The 15,561-nt window shown below is 37.2% G+C and overlaps 1 protein-coding gene across 3 annotated transcripts in view; it reads right to left on the minus strand.

Annotated features, from left to right (window-relative positions):
* Positions 1–2,558: 2,558 nt before the first annotated feature.
* Positions 2,559–15,561, minus strand: part of CLTC (clathrin heavy chain) — a 61,224-nt gene continuing 48,221 nt past the window's right edge. For 2 of the 3 annotated variants that reach the window (XM_059997856.1, XM_059997858.1), the window contains exons 20-33: positions 15,185–15,368; positions 14,795–14,987; positions 14,189–14,346; positions 13,829–13,993; positions 13,594–13,701; positions 13,344–13,511; positions 13,056–13,205; positions 12,833–12,964; positions 12,606–12,716; positions 11,585–11,755; positions 10,987–11,208; positions 9,693–9,713; positions 5,966–6,041; positions 2,559–3,599 (exon numbers count right to left, since the gene is read on the minus strand). In XM_059997856.1, the coding sequence (XP_059853839.1) occupies positions 3,475–3,599; positions 5,966–6,041; positions 9,693–9,713; positions 10,987–11,208; positions 11,585–11,755; positions 12,606–12,716; positions 12,833–12,964; positions 13,056–13,205; positions 13,344–13,511; positions 13,594–13,701; positions 13,829–13,993; positions 14,189–14,346; positions 14,795–14,987; positions 15,185–15,368 (1,984 nt within the window). In that variant the 3' untranslated portion in view covers positions 2,559–3,474. The remainder of the gene's footprint in view (positions 3,600–5,965; positions 6,042–9,692; positions 9,714–10,986; positions 11,209–11,584; positions 11,756–12,605; positions 12,717–12,832; positions 12,965–13,055; positions 13,206–13,343; positions 13,512–13,593; positions 13,702–13,828; positions 13,994–14,188; positions 14,347–14,794; positions 14,988–15,184; positions 15,369–15,561) is intronic. The other variant, XM_059997857.1, reaches the window with a different exon arrangement.

Below are 15,561 nucleotides of genomic sequence, written 5' to 3' on the forward strand. Positions count from 1 at the left end.
GGATGTTTGGCAGATATAACTACAAAAAGAGTCCACATTTCAACTAACCACAAGTATCTGGAAAAGCTATTAAAATACTCCTTCCTTTCCTTATTAAATATCTGTATGAGGCCAGATTTTCTTCATATACTTCAAAACATAACAGATTGAATGCAGAAGTAGTTTTGAGAGTCCAGCAGTCTTCTGTTACAACAAACTTTAAAGAGACTTGTAAAAAATAGTACAATGCCATTCTTCTTGCTTCACTTTTGGTTGGGGAAATATGGTTAATTCATTATTGCTTACGTTAACGTTCAATGAGTTTATTAGTCATATTTAAATGGTTAATAGTTTAAAAAAATTGTTTTAACTACTAAAATACAGTAAGTATGAATAGATAAAACCCCACATAAACTAGAGCTCTTTGGGATCTTCAGTAATTTGAGTATAAAAAGGATCCTAAGAAGAAGTTTGAGAACCGCTACAGCAGCGGTCCCCAACCTTTTTGGCACGAGGGACTGGTTTCATGGAAGATAATTTTTAAACGGACTGGGGTGGGGGCAGGGGGTGGTTTTGGGATGATTCACACACATTACATTTATTGTGCACTTTATTATTATATTGTAATATATAATGAAATAATTATACAGCTCTCTATAATGCAGAATCACTGGGAGCCCTGAGCTTGTTGTCACTTGCCACTCATAGGGTTTTGATGAGAGTCTGCAGTCAAACCTCTCTGCTAATGATAATCTGTACTTGCAGCCGCTCCCCAGCGCTGGCATCACTGTCTCAGCTCCACCTCAGATCATCAGGCATTAGATTCTCACAAGGAACACGCAACCTAGATCCCTTGCATGCACAGTTCACAGTAGGGTTCATGCTCCTATGAGAATCTAATGCTGCTTCTGATCTGACAGGAGGTGGAGTTCAGGTGGTAATGCGAGCAATGGGGAGTGGCTGTAAATACAGGTGAAGCTTCACTCTCTCACCCACTGCTCACCTCCTGCTGTGAGGCCCCATTCCTAACAGGTCCCCAGGTGTTGGGGACCCCTGCATGACAGTGAGAATATCTGCATGACTAAATCAATTTATGGAAAATTAAAGCAGCCCTACTTGGAGATCATCAGTCTCTTGCTATTGTACCAATGTCTGTTGAAATGACTGTCAACAATTATCAGATTTTTTTTTTGGTATAATGTCTATATTTGGGTACTAGGGAGGAAGAGGAAGAAGTGTTCTTCCTAGGGAGGCAGATAACTGTTTACCTCCTGAAAAGTTTCCTATGAATCTCTTTCCCCTTCTTCCCTCCTGTTTCAGTTACCTTTAGAGAGTGGTAATCTTAGTACTCTTGGTTTTGTTTTTAGTTCCTTCTCCCAGACCATCGACCATCATCCTATTCAGAGGAAAGTTAGGGAAGATCCCTTAAATTACAGTTTATTACCAATTCATTGTCTCTTACTGTATAGCACTTACTACTGCCCAGTATTGAGCTAGGTGTTTTGTAATTTAAACATACTCCTACAAATAATCCTGAAAATTACTCATAGTGTTAACTTACAGGTGAAGGAACAAGCTCAGAAGTTCAGCTTGCTCTCAATTTGAACCTAAGTTATATCCTGCATCAGTTTCCCTTTCTACTGTAGCCCATTATGGATGGTTTTAAGGGGCAACTCAGTATCACAGACACCAGATTAAAACAAGGCTTCAAAAAACAAACAAACAAAACTCTTTAAGTATGCTGTAAGAAAACCTTTACTAAAGTATTTTAACTTGTTTCTATTAAATGGGAAGGGAAAAGAGAAAAATCTCTTGATTTTGACAAAGATGAAGGAAGGGGGCTGAGATCCAGGAGAAACAACAGGATGCCCAGGACCTGAGCAGCAAGGTGTTTTCCCTATGACAAGCCAAGGAAGGAAAAGGGAATTTTTCAACTAATACTATAATTTCCTATAGGAAGATTGGGGGGTTGGGAGGAGGTGAAGGTGGGGAAAAGCAGGAGTTCTAAGTTTTAAAAAAACATTCTGTGGAGTTTATGGTCAATGGCTTGACCTAGAGTTACAGAACAATACAAAGCTAGGTTAGGGGGCTCTAACTATTGAGAATTAACAGTGAAATGAACTTAGAGTAACATTCTCAGCCATAAGCAAAAAAACTTGAATTCAAACACTGGTTTAAAAGAAATCAACTTAAAATACCCACAATTTGGGGGCCTTTACAATTCATGCTGAAGAACAGCATGTTAACTACATGCTTGTATAGTCTTACTTCAATATAATTTAACATCCATGATCTCTTCATAAATGAAATACTTAGATAAACACCTAAAGTGCCCCCTTGGTTAAAATGATGGAGGTAGTAGAAGTGTAGCCCACTTCAGCACTGACTGGTTCTTTAGACAACTGCATGTACCTTATTAACTACTGGAGTGCACGCAGTGTAATGCAGTGTTTTCACACGTCCCAATCTTCATTCCACTTTTGCTCTCATGCCTTCCTATACTGCCTCAGTATCCAATATGAAATGGTTCTTTTGGTTTAAGTTTGAGAGATATTTAAGTAAAACTGCCATTCTACATGTTATTTCCACAGTCCAGTAATTTATTTTAAATGAGTAATTTCAAATTCCACAAACAAAACTGAAGAACAGCAATATTTTGTTTGAATTCTTTCTTCTGTACACTCAGTGATCTAAAACACCACAATATCCAACATACACAAACCTCAGGGAAGGGTTAGTAAATACACACAGATTGGAATCATGGTGCTCTTTGTTCCTGAATGGAATGGTCCCACAAAAAAAGCACAGGATACAGCACAACGTAAGGGCACCTGTTACATATGAAGTGAGCAAAACCACACTAGCATTTTCTATATGTGTAATGAGGAAACCTGCATAGGTTAGAGGGCCTTTTACGCTCATTTAAAAGTCAGGCAAGTTGTCTGTAATGCATTTTTCAAACAATTTGGAGAGCACTGCAATCCAGTGTAGGATATGCTGATTAGTGTTGTCTTTGTTGGCATTGACAGTCTTGCATGGTCACATACCAATATTTCTGCTTTAGCTTTTCTTTGAATAAAAGAGATTTAAATGCATTTAGACAATACATACTGTAAGCTGTTTACATACACTAAATTTAAGAGATTCAATATTAGAGTTTTTTTTTTTTCTTTAAACACTACGGAGTGCAAATCAGGTTCTTCACAACAGATTGAATATTAAGCACTTCTTCAAAGAATGAGGGGGAAGAAAAAAAGCCCAAGTGAATAAAACACTGAAACTATTCCCCTTTGAAAATAAATTCTAAAATGATGTGGAATGTGAAATAAGCTTTTAACATACGTGATCCAAGTTTACAGTTAGAAACAAAAAGTAGTCCTTCATGAAATAAAGGTTACAAGAACATGTGCCTGTTTTCCCCCGTTATAAACTGAGAAGCGGGTAGAGACGATGTTTCGGTATGAAAATAGGCGACTACAGGATCAGCTTTCCGTCTCACATGCTGTACCCAAAGCCAGGCTGTGGCTGCCCATAGGGTGGTGCAGTATAACCATAACCAAAAGGTGCCTGGGGAGGGACTGCAACACTGGGTCCTGCTGTCAGCATCAACTGGGGCTGACCTACAGAAGAAAACAAAAAGGAGCAGGGGTGGGGGGCAAGGAGGTGGGAGAAACTGTTAGCATCGTAGGATGATCACACCCCAGTCTCCCTACTCTAGCAACATAATTCATTCTACTTTGAATGAATTTTGTGGGGGCACTTCTGCCTGTCTCAATTTCACCATGACAGTCACCCTGAGAAGGGTCCTGCCTAAACAGCCAACAAAAACCATGCAGGGCTGAAGGCCAGAACTGTAACAGTGATTATGTTACTTCATACATCATTTAAAGCAATAAGCACATGCATGCTCGACATGCTTAGGCAAGACATCTAGCAATAAGCCTATCACCACACGGTGTTTGCACATTTTATTTGGTGACAATATAATTAGCACAGGGGAACAATTTTTTAACATATATTTTTAACACAACTGAACTTTTATAGTTAGATTTAAATTCCTGATTTGGACATGTCTAAATGGTAACAAAACCAAATGCATTTCTAGCAAAGTATCCAGTACTAAAAAAAAAAAAGAAGTCAAAGACAAGGCATATTCAAATATGCATTAGGTGTGAAATACATTAGAGGATACAACCTCTTTCAAATACTAAGTTAACACTCTCATGAAGTTTAAATAGTTATTGACACATACAGGAAACGACCTGTTGAGAATCTGGCTTATTTAGAGGGAGAATACACCTAACACCTCTCCCCACCCCCTGCAAAAGAGGTACTACTCTTAATCTCCCACTATAATGTAAACCTAGGGCGAGACTTCTCCCACAAGTGACCTCATGTCTCTCCTTTTTTGTGAATAACAACCAAAACCGTCTTCAGTGAGTGAACTCTTCAGGAACCAGCAGTTTATTAAAAAAACACTTCTAACCTTGATACTGACATCTACCTTGAAATTTCAACCCCATTTTCTTTTTTTTTTTTTTAACAACATAAGCATTTTATTTTTTCATTAAGCTTCTTAGTTTCTTAGTATCACAATGGAATGATGAGAAAACAAGAACAACAAAGAAAAACCCCATGAGTCTGCAAATCTCTGACAAACAGCAGAGACTTCAAGGCAATTGAGGGGGAGGGAAGGAGAGGCTTGAAAGAAGTGCCAAAGTAGTGCCAACATCATGCCTCTCCTTAGCTGGCTGGGCAGGTGGAATGGTGAGAAGGTGGCACTGTCACAGCTGTCCTTGGCTCAACCCCATTTTCAACTGCCTACAAGCACTGACTATGCATTTAAATACCCTGAAGATAAGCCAAATTCAGTAGATGCCCCCCAATTATTACATCCACCCTGTTTTTGTTTCTACTGTTTCCTATATCAAATATGTCAAACATCTTGCTCCCATCTCTAAGAATCTACTTTATGTTCTCCAACTTTATCAAAACTACCCTGTCCTCTAAATTCCCAAAGTCCTTATCTATAGTAAAAAAGAGATAATGGCATAAGAGATTTGTATACTATCATTCCCTTTAGCAGGTTGAGATACAGCAGCCATAATTTTATACCCTCCTCCCAACACCACCTGCTTAAAGTGCTGTAAACTATACCCTTCAAATTCGTTGCTCAAATCAATCTGTTCACCATGAGTGAAATGGAAAGGGGAAGTATTTCAGAAAGGCACATGTAAGAAGAAATTAAATTGCCTTAAATATTCACTGAGAGTCTGAAGATCCTATCTCTCTGGAAAGTTCTCAAATGGAAATGCTATCCAGTTCTCTGTCCTAGTCAGAATTTAAAGAGATGTACTATTTCTGTAAAGTACACTTAAGATGACCTTGGCATGTTCTCTCACCTTTTGTACTTCTGAAAATTGAGCTCACCAACACATCTTTCTCAATAATTCATGAATAAGCAATCAGTGACCAGGCATTAGGTAAATTAGGTTATGATCTCAACTGACTTTTTTTTTTTTGTGGTACGCGGGCCTCTCACTATTGTGGCCTCTCCAGTTGCGGAGCACAGGCTCCAGACGCACAGGCCCAGCAGCCGTGGCTCACAGGCCTAGCCGCTCCACGGCATGTGGAATCTTCCCGGACCAGGGCACGAACCCGTGTCCTCTGCATTGGCAGGCGGACTCCCAACCACTGCGCCACCAGGGAAGCCCCAACTGACTGTTTTTTGAGATTACCTTTGCGTTTAAGATTATCTTAGTGAGTAAAGCAACAGAAAAAAAAAAAAAAAAAAGATCATCTTAGTGAATAATGTCAATGCCCGCTTTAAGACTGTTTTCAGAAAAAAAATAATAGACTTATTCCTTAACTCAGTGAGCTTTTTGCACTTTAGAGCTTACTACATTTCTATTTTGAGATAGAATCCCCACAGAATGAACTGTTTGTCTACTATATTTCTGTGAGGTTAAAGAGAGAAAGAGATTACCATAAACAATAGGTTGAGTCTCTGTAGCTTGTTCTTCTTCTTTTCTCAGTGATTCTGAAGCATCTAATTTATCCACCTGGAGAAAAACAGGTAATGGTAATTAGCACCTCAAAAGTATTATAAACCTAGTTTATGGCAGAAAGTGGAAAAGCCTTAGTATGTTAAATTTTGTCAAAATAAAACAGACTAGAGTAGAAAGAACATTCTCAGCCCCCCTAAAATTCAATGGCAATGTTCATACTTCAGTCAAGGTGATTTTTAGCACTGTCATTATAAACCCTCAGGAAGGAGGGATTTATAAATGCCATAAAAGCTCACGCCAGGCTAAAACTGGGCATGCTAGGATGCAGCCAGCCTGAGGGAGGGAGACAACGAGAAGGAACCACTTTCTCAAATGAAGTTTAAACCCTATCAAAGATAATAATAATGAACTCATGACCTGGCAAGACTTCCCTCCCCAAAGGAAATGGTATTCAAAAAAGTGAAATGAGTCTAGTGACTGGATAAGCACTTGTGCAGAATGAGCTATCTTTTGCCAACTGTGCACAGCTTCTGTCAATACTGATTACGTGTGGACTGAAGTTTAAGATTCAAGTGGCTCCACATTCAATCTTTTTATATAAAGACAGGCTGCATGTGTTGATGCTCTGTTTTCTAAGAAGGAACTAGGAATGCCTGATTTTCCCCCAACTTCTTTGAGGAAGACATTTTTTGCTTTTAATTAAGCCAAAGAAGCAAGTGGCTACTATATGCTAGCCATTCTAAGTAAAACTGGATAGTATCAGACAGAAATAATACTGTAGAGGAGTCCAAATATATTAGTGGAAGAAAAGAGCTGGAATACATAGATCCTTCCACTAACTAGTTGTGTGACCTTGGCAAACCATTGTACTGACCCTCAAATTTCCTTGTCTATATAGTGAGTCAGTTGAATGAGATAATCTACAGAGTTCCTTCTAGGATTAACATGATTTGAATCTGGAATTCTGTGAAGGACTGGGGAGAATGACATTAGGACACTGGGATTAGGGAATCTCCACCATACCACTTCCATTTACCTTTTAAACTGTACTATATTTGTCTCTTAGACTGTATTTAAAAGTCTTATAGTTGGTCTATCATTATACTTGAAGTAAAACTAAACTTCAAATCTCAATGTTATCTATTATAGTGGCTTTCCTAAGTGCGCTGAGATGGGAAGGCAGAGTGCAGGAAAGAACTTTTTTATGAATGTTCACTGCATGTTCTTCAAAAAAGGCAATAGTGAAAAATCACTCACAAAAAAAGACATGCAGACTTCACTGAAAAGGCTATTATAGACTGGGTCCCAAAAAGGTTAAAGCAGCGCCTAGTCTCTATTTGAAATTGTTTAAAATAGTGTTTCAATCCTCACATAGGCCATTAAGGTTAGGACAGTATTTTATACATATTTTAACTGTTTCTATTAAATACCATAAATGTGGGTCTAATCCATCCTAATTTGTCAGGGAGCAAAATGTGAGAAAAGTAAGCTCAGGTAGACTCTAGACATCTTCAGATAAAATGTGGCTTTTCTACCCTAGGAAGATGGGTTAGTTTGCTTTTGTATACCATTTTTCTATTTTATAACCTAAGTGCTCATGTGTTACAAATTACCCCAATATCGAATTAAAGACTACTATGCAGTATAAGTACCATGAGAAACACCCACTGTTTGGCACCCAAACTTAAAACAAAAATTACTGCAGCTTTATAATTTAAAGCACAGTGTGTGCCATCAAGGGCAGTCAGATGGGGTTTTGTTAACCTAAATAGTTATACAAAACTATAAGTATAGCTAAAGAGGTTATACAAAAAAAATATGGATGCGTGTATGTTAATAACTTCTAAGAAGAAAAATCAAACAACAACAAAAAACCACCACTGCATAATACATTTCCAGACTTTCAAGGAAAGGAATCTAAAGTGAACACGTGTTTAAAAGTTAATGTCTGAGTCAGATGTTGAAGACAGAAGTCCTATTACAGAAGTACATTAAAGACTTAGAAGAGCTAGCAATGTCACAATGCCCAGGCACAGACATAGGCAGGTTGGGCATAGGGACGAAACAAAAAGTAACAACTTTGAAGGAGTAATATCAAGCTAAGCAAAAAAATTTTTGATTTTTCTATTTAATGGGACAGCCTCTGGCACAGCAACATCCAATTATTGTTTCCACTGACCCAATTTAGACTGCTCAAAAAAGAAAAGCAGAGAAGGCTTTTATGAACACAAGCTTTTGTTAAGAGCTGTAACAAAAGTTTCTGATCCTTGGATTAAAAAAGCAAAATTACAGGTAAGTATGTCACTGAGTTCAGTTCCATCTGTACTACTGAAAATTCACTATAATGTAAAAGGCTTTTCCACAAAGACTGCAATATGCTGCAGAGGAAAAGTTAACATGCAGTCAGTTACTTTGGTGTATGTGTGCATGAAAAAAAGGCAAAAGTACTGAAGCAAGAAGTGAGATCTGAAGATGACTGTTGCTATACAGGCTCTCAAGAAACACACACAGCCCACAGCAATGCTTTAAGAGTTTCAAAAGTAGTATGATGTAATTGCAATGACTGTTGTACATGCTTGATTTAAAACAATGCATAACACTGCAGTTCAATTACCTATTTTTCACACACACGCTTTCTAACTGCCTTGCTTACTAGCTGCTGAAGGGCCTCACACACGATGCATTTTACTCAGGTTTGCCCTAAGTTCCAATGGTGACTCCAGTTTGGTTCAACATAATTCCAAGGCACTGTCCCCCCTCCAAATTCTTTTCAATTGTTTCAACTGTCCTTTACCTTCCCACCCTTTTCTCACCACAATTTGATACCAGAGGTAAGTTTGTTAAGTTTGTTTCATTTATACTGGGATGGAGACAAGCCAATGAAGGAAGCAGTGACCAAAAGGTACCTAAATTTGACCTTGGACAAGCCAACGGATGGATAAGAGCAAATTTGTAGCTTCAGAGATGTACCTTATTACAGAAAGTATAAGTTAATATTGTTTCATTATATACAGAAATAATCCATGTTGCTTAGCAACAATTACAGCAAGCTACTCTGATGATTTTAAAAGTTTTGATTCCTCTTGAAAATGGACTAGCACCATAAGAACTGGACACCTGGAGAAACATGAGGAAAGTCTCTTCGGAAGCAGCTAGTATCTCTCGTATCTACTTTCAGCAAAAAATTAGTAAGAATCAAGAGATCAGAAACTGGATCACAGTCCTTCAATACCAAAAAAAACCCCAAAAAGCCTTTTAGGGCATGTATATACATATATAAATTCAGCAACTGTCAGGCACGCTTACAAAATAAAACCAGAGGCTGTTTAATTTTACTTAGAGTATTGAGAAAATCCTATTATGGTCCAGATACCCTGACAGGGAAGAGAAATTTCCTGAAACTTTGGAATTAATATGGAAACTCAACATGCTCAGTTTTTAATAATATATTTAAGAGAGACTGTGAACCAACTACTGATTAGCCTCCTGCCCTTCCTAAAGCCTATTAGCCGATTAGTAGCAAACATCTACTAATGTCCTAGAGCTCTATTATAGTTATGTTTCAAGGGACTTGCAGAGGCTTTAGTGAAAATTTATCGGGGGAAAAAGCAGCAGCAGCAGTGTAGAAAAGGAAGGAAAAAAAATCATGCAAATTCCTTAGACTTAGTCCTCCAGACTTAAAGATGGAAAAGAATCAACTTTCACCTTTTCCTTTATTGCATCAACCTGCAAAGGAATTCAGAAGGTGCAGCTTAGAAAAAAATCAAATTCCATATTGAGCATAAAAAGGTAGAATCAGCAACAAAGGTTTAGGGGAGAAACATCTAACCACTAAAAAAGGTATGAGAAAAGTGAAAATAAGGGCATACTGGAAGCAAAACTTAGAATTTTTTTTTTTTTTTTAACTTCAGAGCTTATCGCAGAAGAGTTTATGCTAGAGTCAGTGTGAAAGAAAGCAGCTTAATCACTAGTAAAATTTACAGCACTTCGGTTAACAGCAGCTTAGAGCCAGGTCTCACAAGTTGGCATTATGCATAAGAAAAGAAGCTATTCTCATCTATGGCTAAGACACAAGGCGAATGTTTTTCCTCTTACGCTGGACTTTAAGCAGTTTATACACAGAAAATGTTAATTCTTAAAAAATTATAACTAACACATGATATCTAATTAGATGGCAGCCCAAGGAAATATTCAGTTATACTGGGGGTTGTTAGTAGTGCTCTTCCCCCTACTTTAACTCAGGCATTTTGAAGAGATCAGATATGAAACTCTCATTTTAATAAGCATGTTTTGCTTTGACAAAATGGATTCTTTAGGACCATTTAAATATGTTCTATAGTATGGAAGCTAGTAACTGTTGAGGACAGGGGTAAGTAAAAAACATCTTAACATCAAAAATGGACATTAAGATGAATAAGTGAATTTTATAAAATGATTATACCCCCAGCTTGTTTAATGCACTTTTACGAAATGTGTCATTAATTGTTAACCTCCTACAATATTTTTAAATAAGGGGTTAAACTATCAAAATATTGAGAAGATTAACAGGTTATTAAGAATATAGGTGTAGCTTCCCTAGGGGAAACAGACATACATATTAAAGTCAAGAACCGACCAAACAGAAGGGAATCTACACTACTAAGTTATGGTCATCTGAGTTACAAGAATTGATTTGAGGAAGACATTATTTTGACAAAAAGGTTTCTATCAAACATTAAAAAAAAAACAAAAACAAAAAAACCCATACAACATGGACATAATACTATTCGCCCCTCAGAAATACATTCTGAGGTATTCTGAGGGTAAACATTCTGACAAGTTATGTTTGAGTTCCCTTTCCATTCAATGTCATTTGTGAGATATTAAAAATTACTGGAGGATAGGAATATTTTATGATCAACTAAATTACTTCTACTAGAGAAAAAAACATTTGAAAACAAAGTCTGTACATGGAATTTTACATATCCTCAAGATAATTAGTTCTCAGAGGTGCCATTACCTTTGTCAGGTATTCCTTCATGACCTGGATGAAATAGGGCATGGCAAAATCCATGATATTGTGCCTCCATGCAGTTTCCAGGACAACATCTGGCCTTAAAAGATCATAACAAGTAAAGAGACAAGCTCCAAAGCACTCTCTTTTTTCTTCCTGCAAAAACCACTGTAGGAGTTCTTCAGCCAACTCAGTATCTTTAGATTCAGAGGCATACTGCATTGCATCCTATTTAAAGGAAAGGATGAAGGTCAAACATTAAATTCAAATACACTGAACTGGTAAACTAAGTAATACAATGGGGAAAAAACCTCCCAGTTATATCATTTAAATTAAGGATTTCCTGAAAGAAAAGGAAAAGACAAGGTAAAGCTTTTTTTTTTTTTAAAAACAAAGAGACGTTTGACATAAACATAAGACAGCCTCCAGAATCAAGAAATCGACTTAATTATCATCTCCTCAAGCAGGAGCTTAAAGGCAGTTCTCATACTTGCAAAAACTAATACTTTTATAGACCATAACCACTTATAATATACCATTCCAGGGTTAACACAGATCATCTAGTATTTGGCTTAAGAGCCCCACCCCCACCAACTTTATTCACCTTGTACAGGCTATCTTTCTTGCACAGCTCCACACTCTGTTTCCAGCGATTGTTGCCTTTGAAGAGATAAGCAGCAATTCTTCTGAACTCAATGAGTTCATGTTTTTCCAAACGCTGAGCAAGCGAGATATTGTCAAAGTTGTCATAAGCATCTATCGATGTTCGCAGAGCCTTAAAAAATAAAACAAAGCCATTCAAATGCCAAACCAGTATTTCATTTTAGTTTAAATTTTATGTCCCATCGTTCTTGATCAATGAGCCATTATTGTAATACGACAGCCTAGATTCAAGAATCAAACCGCAAAGTTGTAATATGAACAAGTATCAACATTCCTCAATCTAACTGTTTAACAATAAAGTCCTTCAAGGCACTATAAAATTTCTAAAGGTACCATGTTTTTCTCCAAAGTTTTCAGTATCAAGGACTAACGCGAATGGTTATGAAATTGGAAGGATTTGTAATCTGGAGGGTAAGGTTTTATGCTCTAGGTAAACTCCTGATACAACTCAACATGATATTCAGTCATAGAGATCAGCATGGGATCTGAGACTGAAAAAAAACCATGTTGACAGTAAGAGAAAGACAAAGGCAACTAGCTTAACTTTAATTCTGTTTTTGCAAAATCCTTCACAAGGGAAAGTTTACTAAGAGACAGGTACTAATATGCTCTTGGGCAAGAAAAAGACTAAAAGAGTTAATACTGTGTAAGTTTTATGGACTAGTTTAAGAGCTCAAAAACTTTTTCAACTCAGTCTACAGTCTAGATGTTTAGGTATTTTTCTAAAGCATTAACTTGGACAAGATCTAAGCAGAATTCTGCAAACTTGGCATTTAATTAGGAGACATCAGATTTACCAATCCTGAAAACTTCACTAAATTTAGATCTGTGGCACTCAAGTACCTACTATTTACAGTCCTAAGGGATGATGGGCTTTTCGTTTTTACTGCAGAACATACCAACTTTACAACTCAATGATAACCTGAGTTTTGAGAATACATGAAAGAACCAAAAAGTTTTACCTGATAATCTTCTTCTGTAATAAAGAGGTTGTTCAGTGATTCATTCACAGATTTGTTGTTGTGGTTCTGGACTGAACGCAAATATGGTTTCACCAGTGGTAGCTGTTTAACCTTTAAAATAAGAGTTTGTTACAAATGTCGTACATTGCTAAAGTTCCATGGACAAAAGTTATCCAAGAATGTCTTAGCTCCTTGCTATGAAGTTTTGAGGTTTTAAAAATTATTACCTTGCTGAAATAATTGACTGCACGAGTATGATCCAACCGTGGAGACAGCACCATCAGCAAATCATTTAACAACAGCGGCTTGAATTCTAAGTAGAATTGTATTGCTCTGTAGTATAGTTCCACATTGGCAACCTAAAACAGCAAAAATCCATACATGAGGTAGAGTTACTTCCTAATGAGCTTTCTCTTTCTGAAGACTTTCTCTTCTGAAGAAGGTACACACCTTGGTAATGATATCTTTGAACTGCCCTTCTTTCCACGCATCAGTCGGATGATTCATCATGGTAATTATGGCATTATCATATTCTTCGTACTTGTCATACAAAAACACCAATTCTGCCCAAAGATGAGCTTGTTCTGCAGCTCTTAGCACCTGCATAAGAAAGATTTAATTGCTTTAGATAGATAGGGGTCTCTAATTCTAATTAACAGCAAAAAACACCTTTCTTTTAATTAAAATTAAAGTATTCATTTTAGCTACAGAGTTGCCTTAAAATTAAAGGTTGGTTACCTTAGGAATGTTCACTCTGGACCAGAACAGCTCCAGGTGCTCCCGCATTTTCTGTGGCTTAAACTTAGAATACAGAATAGCTAATTCGGTGAACATTCCCATATGAGCTCGCTCAAGTCCCAGTGCTGCTTCCAACATGGTTATCAGCTCTTCAAAATATCCACGATCCTAAATAAGAGAAAAATGCAATTAAAGACAAGAATATCTGTGGCAAAAGATCTCAGTTAATACAAAAGACTCAGTTAATTACCTGATAGTAGTTGATAAGTTCCTCCAATTCATCTGCATGTACTACAATATGAAGCCCACACATTTGAGCGAGACGGAACTCTTTCCCATCTACACAGGCAAAGCAGACCTACAATTTAAAGAATTGCAATTATGTGAACTCAAGTGTAAACATGGCTGGTTAATTCAATTAATCAGTTTAAAGAACATTCCTAAATAGCATCTTAATTCTTCACTCAAACTGTTGTTTAGATTACCTCTTTCCATGTTCGAGTACTGTTAGCTTTCCTAGCTCCATCAACAGCTGCCTGATATTCACCCAGGTGAACCAGAGTAGATGCCAAGCGTCCAAAATTGGAAACATTATTGTACAACAACTTAGCAGCATCATACATTTTTTCATCATAACAGCGGTCACCAACCTGAAAAAAAAACAAAAACCATTTTCAGTAAGCCTAAACTTAATCTTCTTTCCAAAGTTACAACTCAATTTAATACTAAGAAACAATATTTTTCCTTAGAAACTTTCAGTTGCCACTTCTTGATCCTACTAAGCTAATGAAGTTGCTCAACTATTTTTACACTCCTAAAAAAAAAAATCGGAACAGGAAACCCACTTGCTGGATATGAGCGTTATTTGGCCCATTGATGAACTCTTCTAACTCTGCAAGGCGGTTTGTTTTAGCCAGTGCAAATATCAATTCTGTCTCCACATAGGATTCACGAGCCTTCTTACGGGCCATCTGCAAGTACTTCACCAGTTCTTCCCAGTTTCCTAGGTATAGAAAAACAAATAAGTAAACCCAAACACTAACATACCAACATTTATCTTTTCACTGAAGCAAATGAGAATTGCTATTAATTTCCCCTTCAAAGAGACAGTATAGAGAATAACAAATATAAACAGTGAAAGGCATCAAAATAGTGAAACTTCTATTATGCCTCTGTATTATTACTGACCAAATGAATAGCTGAATCCCCTTTTTCCTTAAAGTTATTGGATTAGAGATAGGTGAGAATTTTGAGACTTCAAAACAGAAAATTAAACTTCCCCATGGAACTTTTAAATTCACAAAACAGACTCTCTTTATCTGAACTAAGACGGAGGGCAAACAGCCATGCAGTCTCTTAACTCCTACTTAATACAGAAGAGACATATAACTTACTGCTTAGCTTAGGTACATTTTCTGAGGTGGCAAACACATAAAAGTGAGAAGTCATACCACTAGTATTGGCAGCCTGAACAACTTCCATGTAGGATGAAGGATCATCTGCTTTGATGTAAGAATCAATGGCTTCTTTCACCATTCCTTTCTGTAGCTGGGCTTTTGCGAGCTGACTCCAGACTGCAGGTTCATTGCAGCGTTCAGCAAATTCATATGCCCGATCTAAGTTTCCAATATGTTCGATCAAGACCTAGGCAACCAATTTTTAATCAGAGTTACAGTACAATGAATCTTACCACACAGCAATTACATTTAAACGGTTAGGATTTTATTGCTCTTCTATTGCCACAGCAATAAATTATGCCCATTCTCACAGGACAATACATACATTGAATCAAGACAAGGTACTACATTTAGTAAATCAACTCAGGTAATCTGTAGATTTACCTGCACTGCTGAAGTATTGACGTCAAATTTCCGAAAAATGGCAAATGCTTCTTCAAACAGCTCATTGCTGATGGCGATATTGGCAATATCTGGGGCATCATAATTATCCAGGCGGTTAATATATTCCATAACACGGGTACGGTCAGCCTTGATTGCAGTGAGGATGAGGAGGTTTTGCAGATTCCTTTAAGAAAGAAAGATTTGAATGCAATGTTTGAAAAGCTCATTAGTCATAAAGAAAAAACACTGCAGCTAAAGAGTATTTCGCCTCAGGAGGTAGGGTGACAAGAGGGTATTAGAAAAGTGAGAATTTAGACAACATTCTTTAATCTTTGTCTCTGTTTCTTCTCCAAACTGACAGGTTATAATTAAAGACT

This window comes from Delphinus delphis, chromosome 19 (genome assembly GCF_949987515.2).
Source record: "Delphinus delphis chromosome 19, mDelDel1.2, whole genome shotgun sequence".
Lineage (NCBI taxonomy): Eukaryota > Metazoa > Chordata > Mammalia > Artiodactyla > Delphinidae > Delphinus > Delphinus delphis.